At 44.3% G+C, this 21,587-nt stretch overlaps 2 protein-coding genes across 2 annotated transcripts in view; one reads left to right on the top strand and one right to left on the bottom strand.

Annotated features, from left to right (window-relative positions):
- LOC144692822 (calcium-activated chloride channel regulator 1-like) overlaps nt 1-7,179 on the top strand; it is an 85,277-nt gene extending 78,098 nt beyond the window's left edge. The window contains 2 exon segments of the mRNA XM_078561897.1: nt 6,811-6,914; nt 6,916-7,179. Of these exon segments, the coding sequence (XP_078418023.1) occupies nt 6,811-6,914; nt 6,916-7,179 (368 nt within the window).
- A 5,218-nt stretch (nt 7,180-12,397) lies between these two features.
- The window catches only part of LOC144692183 (calcium-activated chloride channel regulator 1-like), a 31,122-nt gene continuing 21,932 nt past the window's right edge, over nt 12,398-21,587 (bottom strand). Inside the window, exons 13-14 of the mRNA XM_078560727.1 lie at nt 14,659-14,886; nt 12,398-13,261 (exon numbers count right to left, since the gene is read on the bottom strand). Of these exons, the coding sequence (XP_078416853.1) occupies nt 12,864-13,261; nt 14,659-14,886 (626 nt within the window). The 3' untranslated portion in view covers nt 12,398-12,863. The remainder of the gene's footprint in view (nt 13,262-14,658; nt 14,887-21,587) is intronic.

The raw sequence follows: 21,587 nt of genomic DNA on the forward strand, positions 1-21,587 counted from the left end.
ATAGTAGAAATCTAGCCCTAGGGAACGTATAGTTAATAAGGAGTCAATAAGCAGTTATTAGATTTAAATTAATTTATTAAATAGTTCTAGAAATGGCAGTTGCTGGGGTGAAGTGCTTCACCTGTGGGATGTGGGAAATCTGTGATGCTTCAAGTGTCCCGGACAATTACATCTGCAGGAAGTGTACCCAACTGCAGCTCCTCACAGACCTCATGGATCGGTTGGAGCAGCAGTTGGATGCACTTAGGAGCATTCAGGTGGCGGAAAGCGTCATTGACAGGAGTTTTGGAGACGTGGTCACACCCAAGGTACAGACAGATAGATGGGTGACCGCTAGAAGGGGCAGGCAGTCAGTGCAGAAATCCCCTGTGGCTGTCCCCCTCTCTAACAGGAACCTTGGATAACGAAGGATATTGTGAGATTAGTCAAAAAGAAAAGGGAAGCATTCGTAAGGGCTAGAAGGCTGGGAACAGATGAAGCCCATGAAGAATACAAAGAAAGTAGGAAGAAACTTAAGCAAGGACTCAGGAGGGCTAAAAGGGGTCATGAAAAGTCACTGGCAACCAGGATTAAGGAAAATTCCAAGGCCTTTTATACATATGTAAAAAGCAAGAGGGTAGCCAGGGAAAGGGTAGGCCCACTCAGGGACAGAGGTGGGAATCTGTGTGTGGAGCCAGAAGAAATGGGAGAGATATTAAATGAATACTTCTCATCAATATTCACCAAAGAGAAGGACTTAGCGGTCGATTTGTCTAGGGAAGAGTGTGTTGATAGCCTGGATCATGTTGAGATCAAAAAAAAGGAGGTGTTAGGCATCTTGAAGAATATTAAGGTGGATAAGTCCCCAGATGGGATCTACCCCAGAGTACTGAGGGAGGCAAGGGAAGAGATTTCTGGGGCCTTGAAAGAAATTTTTGTATCCTCACTGGCTACAGGTGAGGTCCCAGAGGACTGGAGAATGGCCAATGTTGTTCCATTGTTTAAGAAGGGTAGCAGGGATAATCCAGGAAATTACAGGCCGGTGAGCCTTACGTCAGTGGTAGGGAAATTATTGGAGAAGATTCTTCGTGACAGGATTCACTACCATTTGGAAGCAAATGGGCGTATTAGTGGGAGGCAGCATGGTTTTGTGAAGGGGAGGTCGTGTCTCACTAACTTGATCGCGTTTTTCGAGGAAGTGACAAAGATGATCGACGATGGAAGGGCAGTGGATGTTATATACATGGATTTCAGTAAGGCCTTTGACAAGGTCCCTCATGGCAGACTGGTGCAGAAGGTAAAGTCACACGGGATCAGAGGTGAGCTGGCAAGATGGATACAGAATTGGCTTGGTCATAGATGACAAAGTGTAGCAGTGGAAGGGTGCTTTTCTGAATGGAGACCTATGACTAGTGGAATTCCGCAGGGATCAGTGCTGGGACCTTTGCTGTTTGTAATATACATAAATGATTTGGAGGAAAATGTAACTGGGCTAATTAGTAAGTTTGCAAATGACACTAAGGTTGGAGGAGTTGCAGATAGTGAAGAGGATTGTCAAAGGATACAATGGGATATAGATCGGTTGGAGACTTGGACGGACAAATGGCAGATGGAGTTTAATCCGGACAAATGCGAGATAATGCATTTTGGAAGGTCTAATACAGGCAGGAATTATACAGTAAATGGCAGAACCCTTAAGTGCATCGACAGGCAGAAGGATTTGGGTGTACAGGTCCACAGGTCACTGAAAGTGGCAATGCACGTGGATAAGGTAGTCAGGAAGGCATATGGCATGCTTGCCTTCATTGGCAGGGGTATTGAGTATAAAAGCTGGGAAGTCATGCTGCAGCTGTATAGAACCTTGGTTAGGCCACACTTGGAATATTGTGTGCAATTCTGGTCACCACATTACCAGAAGGATATGGAGGCGTTGGAGAGGGTACAGAGGAGGTTTACCAGGATGCTGCCTGGTCTGGAGGTTATTAGCTATGAGGAGAGGTTGGAGAAACTCGGATTGTTCTCACTAGAGCGACGGAGATTGAGGGACGACTTGATAGAAGTTTACAAAATTATGAGTAGCATGGACAGAGTAGATAGTCAGAAGCTTTTTCCCAGGGTGGAAGAGCCAATTAATAGGGGACATAGATCTAAGGTGAGAGGCGAAAACTTTAGAGGAGATGTGCGAAGCGAGTTTTTTATGCAGAGGGTAATGAGTGTCTGGAATTCGCTGCCAGAGGAGGTGGTGGAAGCAAATACGATAATGGTGTTTAAGAGGCAGCTTGACAAATACATGAATAGGATGGGAATAGAGGGATACGGACCCCGGAAGTGCAAAATGCTTTAGTTGACGGGCAATATGATCGGCGCAGGCTTGGAGGGCCGAAGGGCCTGTTCCTGTGCTGTACTTTTCTTTGTTCTTTGTTCTTTGTTCTTTGATAACTGGTGGAAGTGGGGCCCAACTGATGCTCCAGGTCAGGACTGAGCAGGAGCTAAAAAACATTGGACGAAATTTAATGCCCTTTCCTCATGACGAGTTTGGTGGTGGGAGGAGCATATAATCAGACAGGAGGGTCGTGGGTGGGGGTCTCGCCATCTTCCCACCTCCACCCCAATTATGTCCATGGTGGGAAGACCCGTGGGTGGCCTTCTTGCCTCACTGCCATTTGAGGCCCTTAGGTGGGCAACTAAGGACCACTTAAAGGCCTTATCCCACCGCCCCAGTGTTAACCCAGCGGCATCTAGAGGACTCAACATGCGGCGAGCACGACAAGCAAACCGGGCAGGGTCCCGGTGGGGCGGGATTCCTCATCCAAAAGGTACCCAGTGCCTGATCGAGGGAGGTGGCATCAGGGAGGGAGGGGGCCCGCTAAAAGTCACCCGCCCACGCTTGCTGCCAACCTCTGTCACCACCTTCCCCTGTGGTGCCCACCCCACAACCCCTCTCCCGCCATTGATCATCTGTGGCCTGGGATCCTGCAGCCTTTATTGCAAGAGGATTTGAGTACAAGAGTAAAGAAGTCTTGCTGCAGTTGTAGAGAGCCTTTGATGAGAGCACACCTAGAGTATTGTGTACAGTTTTGGTCTCCTTATCTAAGGAAGGGCAGACTTGTGATAGAGGGAGTGGAAAGTATGTTCACTAGGCTGATCCCTGGAATGGCAGGATGGTCCTATGAGGAGAGATTGAGGAGACTGGGCCTGTAGTCTCTAGAGTTTAGAAGAATGAGCGGTGATTTTATTGAAGCATACAAGATTCTTAGAGGGCTCGACAGGGCAGGAAGGATGTTTCCCTTGGCTGGGCGGCTCTAGAACCAAGGTACACAGTCTCAGAATAAGAGGTAGACCATTTAAGACTGAGATAAGGAGGAATTTCTTCACTCAGAGATTGGTGAATCGTTGGAATTCTCTACCCCAGAGGCTCAGTCATTATGTTCAAAACAGAGATCGATAGATTTCTAGGTATTAAAGATATGAAGGGATATGAGGATAGTGTGGGTAAATGGCTTTGAGGTAGAAGATCAACCATGATTGCATTGAATGGCGGAGCAGGCTCGAAAGGACGAATGGCCTACTCCTGCTCCTATATTCCTGTGAGCCTATCCAGCAACGATACTTGGATGGATGTCATTCCGGCAGCAACCACCGCCTCCCCCATGATGCTGCTGTTCAATAGAGCTGCTGGCTTCTGATTGGCTGGCAGCTCTTGCTTGGTGGGACGTCCACCCCGGGGCCCTTGATTCTAGGGAAGGCACATGGCTGTCCGGTTAAGTGCCTTGATCAACAAGGAAGTCAAAGGGTATGGGTGGTGGGGGGGGGATGGGGCATGGTAGGAAGGAAAGTGGCATTGAGGCCACAAACAGGCCAGCCATATTTTATTCAATGGTGGAGCAGGCTTGAAGGGCCGAATGGCCTACTGCTGCTCCTAATTCATATGTTCGTATGTATGTAGATATCACACACAGATGAAACGTATTTACCACAGGCAAAGAGGGATCAAGGAATATTGAAATTCAAGTAAAATATTGGTGATATATTTTGTTATTGGTAAAGTACATTAAGTGGCTTTTAGCTGAGAGATAATTGACTAGTCAATCTGATCCAGGTTCTGTTGGTTGAATGATTAATGTTGGTCAAGGTACCTCGGGGAACTCCATTGCTCCTTGTGAAATAATACCACTACACATTTTATTCATCTCAGTAGGAGCCACCTCAATTTATTGTCTCATTTGAAAGATAGCTGCTTAGACCAAAGTGTCAGCCTAGATCATAAGCTCAACATCTGGAATGGGGACTTGAGGTCACGACCTCCTGACCAAGAGGCAAGATTGTCACAAATGGGCCACGATGTGGTTTAGTCAGTAAACCAGCTTTTCTTTTCAAATAAGAACAAGTAGTGCTGGAAAAACTCAGCAGGTCTGGCAGCATCTGTGAAGAGAGAAACAGAGATGTAGGGTGGGATTTCTTGACCCCGCCCACCACAGGAATTGTCGCAGGTGAGACAAAAATTTGATGGACCAGCAAAAGGTCCGTTAGCTTCGGACAGGGATTTTCCGGTCCTGTGGCGGGCGGGACTAGAAAATTCCACCCAACATTCCCAGTCCAATATGGCTATTCTTCGGAAGAAGAGGCTTTGTTCCGAAGGAGAGTCACTTTGGGCTCGAAATGTCAACTCTCTTTCTCTCTCCACAGATGCTGACAGACCTGCTGAGTTTTTCTGGCATTTTTTGTTTTTATTTCAGGTCTCCAGCATCTGTAGTATTTTGCTTTCCTTTTCAAATAGTCTGCTTCACGAAATATTCCAAGTTGCTCCATTCAGGACAAAAAATGATCTTAATTCAGACGGATTCTGTTCTGAGGCCCGTCATGAAGTTACATTCATGGCCAAGAGGTTAGAAAGTGACTTGGCACCAGCTGCAATCTAATCACATGAACGTACACACAGTTGAAATGGCACCAGGAGGTGCCACTCAAAATTGGAATGAGACCGAAGAAATATAGAAGCAAACGAAATGTGTTCACATAATCCTGAAATTAGCATCTGATGTTGAGTATGACATATAGCAACAAGCTTGTTTAGTTGCTGAAAGAAAGGAGACTCTTTTGTCGGAGCTTTTTGTCTTGCACTCATTTCGCAAGAAAATGCCAATGGTTAGCAAGTGGACTCCGATTTAAGATTGTCAGTCGGGCTCGCAATGTGGTGCAGTTACGTTTACTGGAGGCTACAAATATTAATACACAGGATCCTGTTCTTTGCAGACAGAAAGAACTTGTACACACGTTGCGCCTATTTCAGCTAAACAAAATAAGTGACAGCCATTTACTGTTTCATTCCCCAGGACAATGTCTTGACCAACCAGAGTAAAGCTTCCTGGTTTAAATTTCAAACAATTCTTGGCAGTTGACTGTCAGTCACTATCAATTGGTGCATTTTCCATGGCAATTCCTCTACCAATCAGAGTCCACTTGTCAACCAATCAGCACTCTCTTCTCTTACAGTATAAATTGTTGTTTTCCCCCTGACATTGGCATTTTCTTGCCAATTGTCCTGATGAGTGCAAGACGAAAAGCCTTGACAAAAAAAGTCTCTTTATTTCAGCAATACTCAAGTTCTGTACTACCAAAAAGCTTGTTTTATGTAAAATAGAAACAACATGCTGGAAATATACACCAGGTGTGGCAGCACCTGTGGAGAGAGAAAAACAGAGTTAACGTTTCCGATTCTGGTGATAGGACATTGACCTGAAAGGCTAACTCTGTTTTTGTTTCTCCCTCTCCCGCTCTCTCCACAGATGTTGCCTGACCGCTTGAATATTTCCGGCATTTTCTGTTTTTATTTCAGATTTCCAGCATCCACAGTATTTTGCTTTTGCACATGTTTTACATGGCGCCCTTAACACAATAAAAGGACTGATTCCTGGCATAAGGGCCTTACTTATGAAGAAAGGTTTAACAGGTTGGGCCTATACCCATTGGAGTTTAGAAGAATAAGAGGTGATCTGATTGAAACATGTAAGATCCTGAGGGGACCTGATAGGGTGTTTTCACTTCTGAGGGATGTTAGAACAAGGGAGCAGAGCTTAAGAATAAGAGGTCTTCCTTTTTTGAGATGAGGAGAATTATATCTCTCAGAGGGTTGTTAGTATGTGGAATTCTCTTTCTCAGAGGCTGGGTCATCAAGTTTATTCAAGGCTGAGTTTGACAGATTTTTAAGGGAGCCAAAAATTATTGCGGGGGAGTTGAGTGGGGGGAGGGGATGGGGGGTGGTGCTAGGGGGTGGGACACAGACAGGAAAGTGCAGTTGAGACCACAATCAGATCAGCCTCACCTAATTGAATGGTGCAGCAGGCTCAAAGGCTGAATGGCCTACTCCTTTTCCTAAATCCTTTGTTCCTATGTTCCTAAATGCCCCAAAATGCTTCACAAGAGTGTCGCCGGACATAGTTTGACTCCAAGCACATCGAAAGCCTGGCTATGGAACATCTTTGTTGTGGTGGGGAGGCAGAGAGGCCTACAGCAAGAGATACAAATTTAACAGGCAATCACATTACATGACCGTTTTTCATAAAAGCATTGTACGATGGATTTGTACTATAAATTGAATTGTTTTGTTAATTCAGAAAAAAAAAATGAATTGGTCACCTAATTGATTTCTGAGGATACAGTCTTGATTGGTTAGGTTATCAATGCACTTTCCACCAAAAGCCAACCTTTGTCCACACGTGGGTAACCAGCAATCTGCAGTGGCTCATGTCAGTAGGAAAAAGCTCAGCTGTTTTCAGTCGTTTGTGAATGCATTCGTTTCCTTCTAATTTATTTTATTTCTTCATTTCTTAGCGTCTCGCTATGAGGTGAGAATGAATGACAGCCTCCTACAGCTATGGGACAATTTCTCAACAGCAGCTCTGGTTAACTTAACCAGCTTGAATCCACGACCCGTGTGGCTCAAGTGAAACAGCTGCATTTGTTCCTGAAAATACAGAGCTGCAAAATGGGACAACTATCTACTTCGCTCTCTGTGCATATGACAAAATCAATCAGTCCTCTGAAATGTCTAACGTAGCCAAGGCTTCTGTCTATGTGCCATTGATGGAGCACGCAAAAGGCATCAGTATAATGGCGATTATTTTAATTGTAGCTGTTGTCGCAATTATTGCGTGCCTCATCACTGGGATCACCAATTGTGCTGTGCACAAAATAAGCTAAAAAAGAATATTTGTAGATGAAGAATAATAAATATCTAAAGTCTAAGCCTTTACAGTAGAAATTAGCATGCAGCATGTCATAAATGAGGCTTAAAATCCAAACACTATCACGTTACACTTTATGCACATATAGGTCAGTATTTAATCCTGGCGAAGGGATTAAATAGGGAGCCCGCGAGATCTCCGCATCACCTCCTTTGGGGAAGGTACACTGAATTAAGTGCCAATTAGGCACTTATGTGGCCAGCAGCAGGCCTTCCCTGGGTTCATGAACCCTGGGGGGCGGGGGTGGTGGGGGTGGGGGGCGGAAACCCCGCCCCTGAGAGCTGCCAGCTAATCGGCGCCGATGCTGCCAGACCTGCTGAGTTTTTCCAGGCAATTCTGTTTTTGATTTGCAGCTAATCGGAGGTTGGCCGCTGTCCATTGCTCAACAGTGCCAGCGGGAGCGGTGGCAGCCGTCAGCAATGCACCCACCAGAGACTCAGGATTGGCGAGGGGCCCAGACCACTGGTAGTGGATGAGGGCAGGATGGGGGCTGCGGAGAGGGTGTTGCAGGGGATGGGAGGGAGGGGGATCAGCAGCAAGGAGGTGGAGGGACGGTGGCTCTCAGCAGGCACTGGCCCCCTCCTGATGCTGGGCTCCTCAATCAGGCACTGAGTGATTCTGAATGAGGGACCCCCTCCCACCACTGTCGCTGCACCCGGGAGCCCGCAAGTAAATGCAACAAAGTTTGCTTTTCAGACTCCCTGCTTGGCAACTGCCCCACTCACCCGCCGCTACAATTAAAACAATCGCTAGTTGAATGCCAATGGGGGGGGTGGGATGAGGCCCTGAAGTGGGGCATTAATTGGCCATTTAAAGCCCTCAGTTGACGATGGGGGTGGGAAGGCCCTCCACAAGCCTTCCTGTCCCAGACACAATCGGGGCAGAGGTGGGAATGTGGCAGGGTGCCCAGCACCCTCCTGCCTAATTAAATGCCCCCCACCCGCCCCCCCCCCACCTCTAAGATCACCTCAGAGGAGGGCACTAAATTCCGCCTGTGAACTTCTATGAATTTCCATGATGCTCTTCCCTATCATCAGCTATAGCTTCCACGGGATACTCCTAGAAATCCCAGTACATCAGATTTACAATGTTCTTCCAGGATTTCACGAGAATTCACCTTCCAACTATTTGGTTATTTGCATTGGAAAGAGTGAACAAAAGATTCACAAGAATGGTTCCCGGGGTGAGGAAGTTCAGTTATGAAGATAGATTGGAGAAGTTAGGACTCGGTTCCTTGGAGAAAAGAAGGCTAAGGGGAGATTTGATAGAGGTATTCAAAATCATGAGGAGTCTGGACAGAGTGGATAGGAAGAAACTGTTCCCACTCATGAAAGGATCAAGAATGAAAGGGCACAGATTGAAAGCAATGGACAAAAGAAGCAAAAGCGACATGAGGAAAAACTTTTTCATGCAGCAAGTGGTTAAGGTTTGGAATGCATTGCCTGAGAATGTGGTGGAGGAAGGTTGAAATAAGGCATTCAAAAGGGAATTAGACTGTTATCTAGAAAAGAAGGATGTGCAGGGTTACGGTGAGGAGTGAGAGGATTGGCACTAAGTGAATTGCTCATTCAGAGATCTGGTGCCTCCTTCTGCAATCTAACAATTCTGTGACTTTTTTTTTATTCTTTCATGGAACATGGGTGTCACTGGCAAGACCAGCATTTGTTGCCCATCCCTAATTGCCCTTGAACTGATTGGCTTGCTGGGCCATTTCAGAGGGCAGTTAAGAGTCAACCACATTGCTGTTGGTGTGGAGTCAGACCAGCCAATTTCCTTCCCTTAAGGGGGATTAGTGAACCAGATGGGTTTTTAATGACAATCAATGATAGTTGCCATGCCATTACTGAGGCTAGTTTTCAATTCCAGATTTTATTAATTGGATTTAAATTCCACTGTGGTGAGATTTGTACCCATGTCCCCAGGTCATTATCCTGGGGCCTCTGGATTACTCCGCCAGTGACATTACCACTATGCCACCGTCTCCCCATATCTCCCTCAGATTCCTCTTGTGGGAGCTAGGAAGGGATGAAGGAAGAATTTGCAGTTACGTAACTCCTTCCGTGACATCAGGATGACCCCAAAGAACTCTTCAACCAATAAGGTATTTCTGAAGTGTTGTCACACCTGGAGTGTAGAGTTGATGGAGAGGTAAGTGGGGCCTCTCTGGGTAGTTCTCATTAGCAATGGCTGCATAGAACCAAGTCAACATGAGGCAGCAGTCTTGATAATCTGACACTTGAGTACTAAAAGGCACAGTTGATGCTTGACCAGCTGGCTTGGTTTAATAGTGCTAACCAGTGCAATAGACCATTCACTGACAGACTAGCATTCTTTCCATCTGGTTCTGTATAAACCTGCAAGCAGCAGAATTTATAGTTGCTGACAGACAAACAAAGAAAAGGTTCCTAATGCTTTGTCATAAACTGCATGGATTTAGCTGACAGGCATTGCACCTAAATATTGGCTCTTGCCAACCTATGTCTAAATTTGCTGGATTTGGATAAGTGTGTGTATCTTTACAGGGAAGGACTCTGTATTATTTGGTTAATTTTGATGTTACTTCTGCACGTAAACTAATAAAAAAATATTTTTTGCAATCGTGGTGATGTTTTCTTTGGATGGGTGACACCATCATTTAGAGGTTTGTAGAGCAGGCCCCCTGGGGTTGTGTTACTATTTGGGTTCAGTTTCTCACACAGAAAGTTTTAGAAAACTGCGTTTTATACAAGTAAAGTTCCATGTTCACATGCAAAGAACTCATCAGCAACAACTTATATTTATGTGGCTCCTTTACCTTAATGAAATGTCCCTTTACAGGAGCATATTACCCTGAGGTAATGGTGGGACAACTTTCTGCCCACCCTGCCATGGGATTCGCCGAGCTTCTTTCCGCTCGTAGACTCCAGAACGGAAGATTCCTCACAAGGTTACAGTCCCTAACAAGACGTGGTGCATTATCTAAGGTCTTTACTCCTAGGCTCTGGTGCTTTTGTTCCTTTCTGTTATAATTCGTTGTTCATTCACTGAGTAAAGGTGGAATGTGGATCCAGTCTTTCCTCAACTAATGTTTATTCATAAAACCTAGAGGACACAGGACACAGGACACAGGACACACTCCCTTTTCCTTCCCTCAGACAGGTGGAAACCGATTTTCACATATACTTTTTTTTATTCATTCACGGGATGTGGGCTTCTCTGGCTGGGCCAGCATTTATTGCCCATCCCTAGTTGCCCTTGATAAGGTGGTGATGAGCTGCCTTCTTGAACTGCTGCAGTCCATATGGTGTAGGTACACCCACAGTGCTGATAGGGAGGGAGTTCCAGGATTTTGACCTAGCGACATTGAAGGAATGGCGATATATTTCCAAGTCAGGATGGTGAGTGACTTGAATGTGAACTTCCAGGCGGTGGTATTCCCATGTATCTGCTGCCTTTGTCCTTCTAGATGGTAGTGGTTGTGGGTTTGGAAGGTGCTGTCGAAGGAACCTTGGTGAATTCCTGCAGTGCATCTTGTAGATGGTACACACTGCTGCCACTGTGCGTCGGTGGTGGATGGAGTGAATGTTTGTGGATGAGGTGCCAATCAAGTGGGCTGCTTTGTCCTGGAAAATATACTTAAGAATAATGTCCAAAACTTTCCCCAGTTACTAACAGCTTTCTCACTTACAGCTAGAGCATACGCTTCATTATGACATGATTGCAACGTTAATGGTTTCCCCATCACTTCAGTTAAAGGTTGGTGGCAGAAGAGCATTGACCCCACTCTCTGGATCTCACCCACCTTAAACCCATTAACTGCTTCACGTCTCAGTTCCTCCTTTAAAAGCCTTCTCAAAATGCACCCCTTCATTCATGCTTTTCGTCATCTAATACCCCTCCATCCATGGTTCAGCCTCCCTTTTCTTGTTTATTTCCATTTTATGAACCTTGTTGATATATTTTGTTACTTGGTGGTGATGTGTTACACTTCACTCAGGGAGTCCGAGTTGCTGTGGCAACATGCGCATTTTACATGTGTGTTGTGGTCTCGAGCTACGGATAGTGATGATAGTCTCCAACATTCTTTCCATCATACATGGCTGATGAGGAATTGTTCCCACTCTTACTGCCTGCCATTGGTGTGTGTTGGAAGGATTCACAGGTTGATAGTCAACCTGCTTGGCTGCATGATGAATGCACCCTCCTTGACCATTGTCGTGAAGCTATTAATGTATATAATATTTTGGAAAACATTTTTCTTTTAAAATAGAGGTTTAGCCTGAGGGTCTGTCTTAATTCGATTAAAGCCAGCTAGTCTGGGTGCTTTGATGTGTACTAGTTTTGATATGTTCGAGAGATAGCGTGTATTTGCATTTTGAATAGAGTATTCAGGAAGTGGGGTGAAAACTTGATGCCTTTCTATCAGCTACCAAGCCATATGTTTATATTGCTAACAAAATTGGTACAATAAGAGGGGTTTCATTGTTAAAAGATAAAGTTCAAAGAGACTGGTGAGACAATGAGAATTTGAATTCAATCAGTGGTGGTAGGTATAACTTCAGTAGTTTTCGGGTGTGCAGGGCAGAGGCAACGTAAGATCAAAAGGCAGCTGTCAGCCTCCAACTGGCTCCACAGTGAAAAGAATCTCATTTTGAATTCATAAGATGAAAATGCTTTGCCTGGTGTTTGGTTCAGTCTATGGGTTGCTGTTACCTCAATGGAGATTAGTTTGAGAATTTGTTAAAAGTTATGAAAGTAGCCATTTGTAGCCATGTGTACATATATTACCTGTATTTATTTTTTACCTGTATATATTTACCTATGTAAATTTATAAAATCTGTCATTTTGTTTAATGTAAAACCTTGAGAACCGCCCTGATTCCTGAGTTTAGAGTCGCATCTCAAACATAACACTTAAAATAATTGGTTATGACAGTTGTTTAAAGTTTCCCTCCAGGATTTTAAAAATAACTCCGCTGTACCAATTGCATCAGTCATAACAGCCATCAAGTCATGGGCTGGACTCAAAAAAGGTGTCACTTATTCTTGATGACGGCCAGTATGAAGCTTTAATTGTATAAAATACTGTTTTTTAAACTTTCCTTGTGAGGAATCTACTCCAGTAATGTTCTAGCGAACCTCTTTATGAATTTCTGAAGGATAGTATCAGCCACTCAAAGAAAATAACACTCTCATTGCACAAAACATTTTTAATTAATGCAGACAACACACATAACGTCAAAAATAGCCAAATACACAAATTATTTTGCACACAGAATTATGAAATCAAGAGAGATTATGCATACATTGCTGATAGCCAAAGCTTAGACATCCTGGAGTGTGTCTGGGATACTACTGGAATATAACCAACTAAAACTGTGCAGCCTTCCTACCTCTCCCCATCCCCCAGGAGGTTAAGCAAATAGTCAGCGGGCGGCTTTCCATGGGAGGTCTTCCCATTGTCCACCATAACTTTGGTAGAAGAGATAGAGAAACCCCAGAAAATGGTGTAAATGCTGGAGAATTCCAATGGATTTTCACCCTGCAGCCCCCTCACGCACAAAGCAAATCAAGTTTATATGTGTACAAAGTGTAATCAGATTAAACGTCGGGATTATTGGCCTCATTAAGTGCATGCAATTCATTCCAACTGCAAGAACATTACTCATCCATGTTTTTTCTCCTTCGTCTCCTTTTGCACAGAATGAAAAACATGGTCCCAGTGGTCAAAAAAACAATAGTTGTAACAGCTACCGCAATCCAAGTCTTATCCGATCTACTCAAGCCTTTTCGGCGCTCAATCAATGGCACAAAGGCTGTACTTGAGACCTTGGCTATATTAGATGTCACCGAGGACTGTTTGATTTTATCATATGCACGGACAGCAAAGTAGATATTTGTCCAATTTTGCAGTGTTGTATCCTGAAGAATAATTGTGACTGTTTCCCTTGAGCCATATGGTTGTGGACTCAAGTTAGTCAAGTTTACCAGCTTAGCATTTGAGAAATCGTCCCGTAGCTGTAGGAACCTCCCACTCATTCTCATCTCATAGTAGGACGCTACAAAAAGAGGAAATGAAAAAGAGATGGAAATATATAAATGTGTTCATACATGATTAAAAAGACATCAGGGGTCCATGACTTCATAAATAGAGTCATACGCGGTACAAAAACAAGGAATTTCTGCTAAACCGTTAGAAGTATTCCACCTAATTCTGCACATCACACTTGAAGAAGGGTGTCAAGACGTTGGAAAGGATGTAAAGGCAAATTGCCAGGTACATGGGGTGAGAAACTTCAAGTAATTCTGAAAATACTCAGCGGGTCAGGCAACACCTGTGGAAAGAAAAACAGAGTGAACGTTTCAGGTCTGTGACCTTTCTTCAGAACTGAGAAACTTGAGTTATGTGAAGAAACTGGAGAAAATGTGATTGTTCTCCTTAGAGCAGATACGATTAAGGGGAGAATTAACTGAGGGGGGCCGGATTGAAGCTTTTAAGGTGATTCAAGAGTTTGACGGGTGGACACGAAGAAGATGTTTCTACTTGCGAGTGTTTCCAGAACTAGGGGTCATAAATAACAGACACTAATAAATTGAATAAGGAATTCAGGAGAAACTTCTTTACACCCAGAGAGTGCTGAGAATGAGAAACCCACTACCACTGAAAAATATAAGATCCTGAGGGGACTTGATAGGGTAGAAACCGGGAGAATGTTTCTTCTTGTGGGGGAGACTAGAACCAGGGGACACAGTTTAAGAATAAGTGGTCTCCCTTTTAAGACTGAGATGAGGATACATTTGTTTTTCTCTTAGAGAGTCATTATTCTGTGGAATTCTCTTCCCCAGAGAGTAATGGAGGCTGGGACATTGAATTAATCCAAGGTTGAGCTAGACAGATTTTTAATAGACAAGGGAATCAAGGGTTGTGGGGTGGGGGGCAGACAGGAAAGTAGAGCTGAGATCACAACCAGATCTTATTGAATGGCAGAGAAGGCTCAAAGGGCCAGATAGCCTATTCCTGCTCCTAAACCCTAGTCCTATGTTCCTAAATGGAACATTAATCAGCTTCATCAGATGGAATACAATATGCATTAGTACTATTTGATGAAGAGCAATAGTGTTCCCTCGGGGCCCTGACCAATATTTATTCCTCAACGCTACCATTACTGGTCATTTATTTTACTGCTGTTTTTCAGACTTTGCCCTGCACACTGCTCACACCATCCACCATAATTATTCCTCAAAACAGAACAGCCAATACCACAGCTTTGTTGGCCAAATTCACCAAGGCTTGACTCGATCTTCAGTATCCCTTGGTCCTTCTCTTCCTGTGAGTAGATGCTTTTCTGCTGCGTGTGAGATACCTCCACTGATCAGCAGAATTCATCGACTATCTGTTCAAATCATTCCTAGAAAAAGTACTCTGTATCAGTAACATATATTCAGCAATAATTACCTGTTCCCTGATCATAGTCCTCTCCTGGTGCTGTCCATTCCAGCTGAACTTTATTTTGAACTATTGTTGCTCGGAGGTCTGTGATTTTACATGGTGGAAAGTCAACAGTCGGTAATCCTGTGGGGACTGAAATTGTTCCTCCTGCTTTAGCCCTGCTGATGTCTCCTAATTTAGGATCGGGATTGTTCGTGTTGATTGGAGGTCTAGGTTGATTTGGATGAATATTGTCTACATGAAAAGAATTCCTTAAGATTACTTAAGACTTAACAAGCCTGTTAATAAAAAGCTGCATTAGATCATGAAGTAATTGAGGCACAGATGGAGGTCATTTGGCCCATCAGGTCCATGCCAGGTCTTAGCATAAAGGTCTTGCCCACAATTTCTCACCAGACATGTTGATGATCTTGGCTAAACAGTGTAAGAAATTGGGAATTATTGTATGGCAGTTCCTCATAGTGGGAGGGTGGAGTAATTATAGTTTTGATAAGCGTAGGACTGTAGCTTTAAGAATAACCCTGTGTTGTAAGATCACATGATCTGTGTAAGCCAATGATTTAGCAGTGCAGGGAATCTCTAGGAGAAAATTCTTCTTTAGTTACAGAGTTTGATGCACACATGTATCTGCTTTGTAAATAAAGATCAATGTTTCCACCAAGAAAAGTTGCCTGGAAAATCAACTCTATAACAAACTGGCAATGAGGATAAATCAGATCCTGTACTGTCCCTCGCCCAGCGATTGTGAGTGTCTAAGATAATTAAAAAGAAAGGAAGGTATACTCATCTGACATGCCACTGTTTAGCAGAATCGATCCCTTCGAGCCAGTCACAGACGACTGGTCTTAATATACAGAACATTCAAGCCAATGAAATCACGGGGGAGGAAAAGAGGAGAACGATTCTCCTGATTATTTGTGGGAGCAAAACCTACAGTTTAATTTGAAGCTTGATGGCCCCCAGTTCCCTGGATTCAAAGACCTTCAGTGAATTAGTAGACCTCGTTAGGGGACATTTCCAACCCAAGCCCTAAGTCACAATGCAGAGGTTCAGTTTCAATTCACGGAATAGAGCCCCAAGGGGGAGGTCTTTGTTACCTACGTGGTGAAATTAAAACAGCTAATGGAACATTGTGATTTCGGTAAAACCAAGAATGATATGCTCAGAGATTGTTTGGTCTGTGGTGTGCAGGAGGATGCTATTGAGCGAAGATTGCTGGCTGAAGTGGATCTTGATTTTGAGAAAGCGTTAGAAATAGCGCTTGTGATGGAAAGCGCTGTAAGGGATTCATAAGCAATTCAAGGTGCGCAAAATGGCGCCGTTTGGGAAGGAACAGTCAGCCGGAAGTGGTGCGAAAAGCCGGGACAACGTCGCTAATTGGGAAACAGCCTCCGCTAACTGAAAATTTAGAGGAAACAGCTTAGCAGCAAATTCGAAAACTCATTTTTATCGACACGGAGACAATCATACTCTTAATGATTGGCAATTTCAAAAGGTGGAGTGTTATTTTTGTCACAAAAGTGGGCACATAATGAAACATTGGGCAAAATGTTTAGCTCGGCGGCCAGGCACATGCCCGACCCACTCAAGCGTAAAATGATGCACGTTGACGTCAGGCGAGCGTCCCAACGTCAACACACAGTGGCGCGATATTTTGTTCAGTGGGCGCGCACTGGAGTCAGCAACATGCCCGCCGACAATTAAAAGGCCTGTTAAGGCCATTAAATAGATAATTGACTTGACATTTTTCGCTGCTCGTCCAACCTTACAGTTGGCAAGCAGGCGAAAAGGCCAACTGGCTTTTGCCACTTTTTTAGGAAACCTCATCCCCTGGAAACCACCTTCCAGCCTCAATCGCGGGCGGCAGTCGGCTTCCCAACTGCCCCCCACCCGACAAGGGCAAGATTCTGCCCATTGCAAAGCAAGGTTAAAACAGGCTTCCAGACAATAAACAAAGTCCAATGAAGTATACAGTGTGAGAGAGCCAGAAACAACCAATTCTGACATTTACTCCTCATTCAACATGAAAGTTGGGAAGACAGAGCCAATCACTGTCACATTGCAAAAATGGAAGTAGGCATGGGTGCTTCTACCACTGAAGTAAGAGAACACACTTTCAGATATTTAAGTAAAGGTGCTCAACAAATAAATCTGGAACAAACTTCTGCCAAGTTGAAAATGTACAAGGTGAAGAAATCCAGGTAAAAGGTATCACCAGAGTACCTGTTTATTATAGACACCAAACAGCACAACTACCAGTGATGGTGGTAGAAGGTGAAGGACCAAGCCTTCTAGGTCACGATTGGTTGAAAGAGATTTACTTAAACTGGAGGATTTAGTAGAGCTGCTAAAAAAGATATGACACCATCTTCAAGGGTGAACTGGGAAAACTTAAAGGCCTACAGGCCAGGATTTACGTGAACCCAGAAGCAACTCCTCGCTTCTTGAAAGCCAGATCGGTGCCATACGCCCTGAGAGAGAAGGTTGACGCTGAGTTGAACCTGCTAGAGAGGCTGAGTGTCATAAAAGCGGTTCAGTTCTCAGAATAGGCAGCACCCATAGTCCCTGTCCTAAAACCAGATCAAACTGTCTAGATTTGTGGGGACAATAAACTAACGGTCAACAATGCAGCCAAACTGGACAGTTACCCTATTCCCAAGATTAAAGACCTCTGTGCCAAACTAGCAGGAGGGACAATGTATACGAAGCTTGACATGAGTCACGCATATCAGCAACTGGAACTGGATGATGCCTCCCGAGAATTTGTGACCATAAGCACCCACAAAGGGTTATATCGATACACACATCTGTCCTTCGGTGTTTCTTCAGCCTGTGCCATTTTTCCGAGGACAATGGAGAGTTTGCTACAAGGACTACCTCAAGTTGTGGTCTATGTCGACGATGTACTAATAACTGGATTCACGGAAAAAGGACACTTGACTAATCTAGAGGAAGTCCTGAAATGATTTATAGAAGCAGGAGTATTCCTAAAGAAGCAAAAATGCACTTTTCAGGCAAATTAAGTCATTTATTTGGGCCACTGGGTAGATGCCCAAGGGTTGTACCCTGTTGAAGAGAAGGTTAAAGCAATCAGAGAGGCACCTGCACCTAAGAACGTTTCTGAAGTTGAATCATTTTTAGGGATGATAAATTATTACGGCCGATTTCTACCAAATTTATCAATGGTTATAGCCCCTCTAATTTCACCGCTAAAGAAAAACCAGCGTTGGGTTTGGGAGTCATCCAAAGAAGAAGCCTTCATGAAAGTAAAACAGCTCTTGCACTTTTCAAATTTGTTAGTGCACTATGACCCGACAAAGGAATTGGTGCTGACCTGTGATACATCCCCCTATGGAGTGGGAGCTATACTATCTCACAAGATGGACGACGGTACAGAGAGACTGATATGCTATGTATCCCTGACACTTGCCACAGCTGAAAAAGGATATTCTCATGTTGAAAATGAAGGTCTGTTAATCATTTTTGGTGTAAAAAAATTCCACCAATACGTGCATGGGCAACATTTCATGCTAGTATCAGACCACAAACCGCTCTTGGGTCTGTTGAGTGATGAAAAGGCTATCCCTCCCATAGCTTGTGCACAAATTCAAAGATGGGCCCTAATTTTCGCGGCATATGAATATACCTTTGTGTGTAGACCAGGGATTCATATAGCCAATGCCGAAGCCCTAAGTTACCTTCCTTTGCAAGAGAACAATGACCATGTCCCAATTTCCCAAGAGCTCGTAGTAGTGATGAATTCCCTGGATTCCTCACTAGTCTGCCCTAGGCAGATAAGAAACTGGACAAATCGTGATCTAGTCCTGTCGTGAGTGAGTGATCAAGTGTTGCACAGTTGGTCCCATGAACCAATCTCTGATGAATTGAAACCATTTTTCAACCAAAGATACGAGATGAGCAGTCAAGATGGCTTTCTATTATGGGGTACATGAGTTGTAGTTCCTTCACAAGGAAGGGAACCACTCTTAGTAGAGCTACACAGTGCCCATCTGGGAATCTCCAGAATGAAGGTGATAGCGCAAAGTTATCTTTGGTGGCCGGGAATAGATGGCAATATTGAGAAGGTGATAAAACATTACACCAATGGGAGTGGCCTGGTAGACCCTGGAATGTATGGGCAACCCTGGAACCATGTTTCTACTGATTATAGATGCTCAATCCAAGGTGGTTAGACGTTTATGAAGTTAAGTCACCAACGTCAGGCTCTACTATAGAAAAACTACGCCAGAGCTTTTCTATCCATGGGTTTCAAGAAGTAATCATCTCAGGTAATGGTACTACGTTTACTAGTGCTGAATTTCAAAGATTTGTCAACCTAAATGGTATCAACCATGTGAAGACCACACCATACCATCCGCCATCTAACTGGCAGAATGAGCAGTTCAAACATGTAAGGCAGGAATGAAAAAGCTAACAGGTGAATCGTTGGAAACTGAACTTCCTCATTTCCTATTTCACTACAGAATAACCACCCCGCCCAACTACAACAGGTGCAACACCTGCAGAATTACTGATGAGACGCCGTCTTCGAACAAGACTAAGCCTGATACTTCCCAATTTGGAGGGGAAGGTGGAGAAAAGTCTAGGGAAGCAGAAAGCAACTCAAGATTTGCATAGTCGTGAGTGACAAGTTACTGTTGGAGACACAGTGTATGTAAGGAATTTCGGCAGTGGACCGAAGTGGTTACCTGGTAAAGTAAGCTCTGTGACTGGACCGTTGTTGCACCACGTGGAAGTGGAGGGTCGGATCTCCAGTAAGCGTGTGGATCATTTAAGAAGGAGGGAGATACCCTAACAAAATGATATTCCACCTGTAACCATTGCTGAACCTGTGGTTCCTGTTGAAGTTGCTCAACCAAGGACAGACATGTCCGCTATCTCTGTCAGAGTGGACAACACTGAACTGCCTGTGCCTAATGAGGTACCTGATGTTCATGCGATTCCAGAGAATGTGGTTCCTGTCAAAAATCGGAAGCCGTGAAGCTACGACGTTCCACACGGATCAGGAAACCACCTGAAAGACTGAACTTGTAATTTCATGACCTGTATAAATATTGTAATGTCATGAGATCAATATCCTTGCAAATATAAAATGTACAGAAAAGTTAAAGGGGGAGGAATGAAGTAATTGTAGTCTGGATAAACGTAGAACTGTAGCTTTAAGAATAATCCTGTGTTGTGAGATCACATGATCTGTATAAACCAATAAGCTAGCAGCATGGGGAACCTCTAGGAGACAGTTCTTCTTTTGTTATAGAGTTTGATGCACACATGTAGCTGCTGCTGCTGTCTTGTAAATAAAGTTCAATGTTTCCACCAAGAAAAGTTGCCAGGGAAATCAACTCCATAACAGAGGGTTAATCACTGCTTGATTTATCGGATGCACACAAAAAGCAGGACAAATCTAACCTGGTCAGTTACTACCCCATCATCCTGCTCTTCATCATCAGTAAAGTAATAGGAGGGGTCATCAACAGTGCTATCAAGTAACACTTGCTTGGCAATAACCTGCTCACTGACACCCGGTTTGGGTTTCGCTAGGGCCACTCAGTTCTTGACCTCATTACAGCCTTGGTTCTAATATAGAGCAAAGAGCTGAACTCCCGAGGTGAAATGAGAGTGACTGCCCTTAACATCAAGGCAGCATTTGACTGAGTGTGGCATCAAAGGGCCCTAGCTAAACTGGAGTCAATGGGAATCAGGGGGAAACTCTCCACTAGTTGGAGTCATACCTAGCACAAGGAAGATGGTTGTGGTTGTTGGAGGTCAGTCATTTCAACTCCAGGACATCACTGCAGGAGTTCCCAACCATCTTCAGCTGCTTCATCAATGATCTTCCTTCCATCATAAGATCAGAAGTGGGGATGTTCGCTGATGATTCTACAATGTTCAGCACCATTTGCAACTCCGCAGATACTGAAGCAGTCCATGTCCAAATACAGCAAGACTTGGACAATATCAAGGCTTAGGCTGACAAGTAACATTCGTGCCACACAAGTGTCAGGCAATGACCACCTCCAACAAGAGAGAATCCAACCAACGCCCCTTGACATTCAATGGCATTACCATCACTGAATCCCCCACTATCAACATCCTGAGGGTTACCATTGACCAGGAACTGAACTGGACTAGCCATATAAATACTGTGGCTACAAGAGCAGGTCAGAGGCTAGGAAACATGTGACAAGTAACTCACCTCCTGACTCCCCAAAGCCTGTCCACCATCGACAAGGCACAAGTCAGGAGTGTGATGGAATACTCCCCACTTGCCTGGATGAGTGCAGCTCCCACAAAACTCAAGAAGCTTGACATCATCCAGGACAAAACAGCCAGCTTGATAACCACCACATCCACAAACATTGACTCCCTCCACCACTGATGCATAGCAGCAGCAGTATGCACCATCTACAAGATGCACTGCAGGAATTCACCAAGGCTCCTTCAACAGAACCTTCCAACCCAAGACCACTACTATCTAGAAGGACAAGGGCAGCAGATAGGTGGGAACATCAGCATCTGGAAGTCACTCACCATCCTGACTTGGAAATATATCGCCGTTCCTTCACTGTCACTGGGTCAAAATCCTGGAACTCCCTTCCTAACAGCACTGTGGGTGTACCTACACCACATGGACTGCAGCGGTTCAAGAAGGCAGCTCACCACCACCTTCTCAAGGGCAACTAAGGATGGGCAATAAATGCTGGCCCAGCCAGCGAAGCCCACATCCTGAGAATGATTTTTTTTAAATGTAGTTGGGGAACAATGAGTAGATCTACATGCCCAAAGGTTTATTTTATTCTGACTTTTTCTCTCTATCATTTTATCTTGACTTTCCTCTTTCTCTAAATCAAAAAATTAAATACCACAGATGCTAGAAATCTGGGGCAGAAGTTAGCCCTTGTCGGGCAGGCTCA

Source organism: Cetorhinus maximus, chromosome 17 (assembly GCF_964194155.1).
Source record: "Cetorhinus maximus chromosome 17, sCetMax3.hap1.1, whole genome shotgun sequence".
Lineage (NCBI taxonomy): Eukaryota > Metazoa > Chordata > Chondrichthyes > Lamniformes > Cetorhinidae > Cetorhinus > Cetorhinus maximus.